A 667-nucleotide genomic window follows, 5' to 3' on the forward strand; every position below is an offset into this window, starting at 1 on the left:
TATACGTATGTGTGTTCAGGGCAGGCTGCTCAGGGTTCTGTGTTGAGTGCGTTTGAGAGTTTACATCGTCGCTTAAGGGGTTTAGGTTTAGCCCTAGCAGCAAGCAGCAGTGTTTCTGCTGTATTACAAACATATGTATCTTCTTTAGTATTACATTTTCTTGTTACTTCTGTTGGCACTCTCTCTACCTGGATCACTAGCGATACGTTTCATGATGTATGCAGCAGACTGCCTGCAGCAGAGTAAGTATACACTCGAAGCACACAAATTATAATCAATATCCCCTTCTTCTCTCCTCTTACTTCTTTTTATTTATTTATTTATTTATTTATTTCTTACTTTCTAGGCCCCGCCCTTCTAACTTCTTCTTGTTCTTTTCTTTCCTTCTTGTCTCTGTTTGTTTTGGCTTAAACGCAAACAAAACACCCAAGAGAAAGGAACTGCTGCTGTTTCTGATGCTGCCGCTTCTGTCACTGTTGCTGCTGCTGTTGTTGCTGCTGATGCTGTTGCTGCTGTTGCTGTTGCTGCTGTTGCTGTTGCTGCTGTTGCTGTTGCTGCTGTTGCTGTTGCTGCTGCTGTTGTTGTTTCTGCGGGGGCTCAGGTGCGTAGCGGACATCCGTTGTTCTCTAGAGGCCAGCGGTGCATGCGTTGCTTCTGTTGAGAATTA

At 44.4% G+C, this 667-nt stretch overlaps 1 protein-coding gene across 1 annotated transcript in view; it reads right to left on the minus strand.

The window, feature by feature from the left end:
• Positions 1-470: 470 nt before the first annotated feature.
• EMH_0036900 (uncharacterized protein) overlaps positions 471-667 on the minus strand; it is a gene marked incomplete at both ends in the record, with an annotated part of 1,030 nt that continues 833 nt past the window's right edge. The window contains one exon of the mRNA XM_013495134.1: positions 471-626. Coding sequence (XP_013350588.1) covers positions 471-626 — 156 coding nt within the window. The remainder of the gene's footprint in view (positions 627-667) is intronic.

This window comes from Eimeria mitis, genomic scaffold (assembly GCF_000499745.2).
Source record: "Eimeria mitis Houghton genomic scaffold, Emh_scaff1434, whole genome shotgun sequence".
Lineage (NCBI taxonomy): Eukaryota > Apicomplexa > Conoidasida > Eucoccidiorida > Eimeriidae > Eimeria > Eimeria mitis.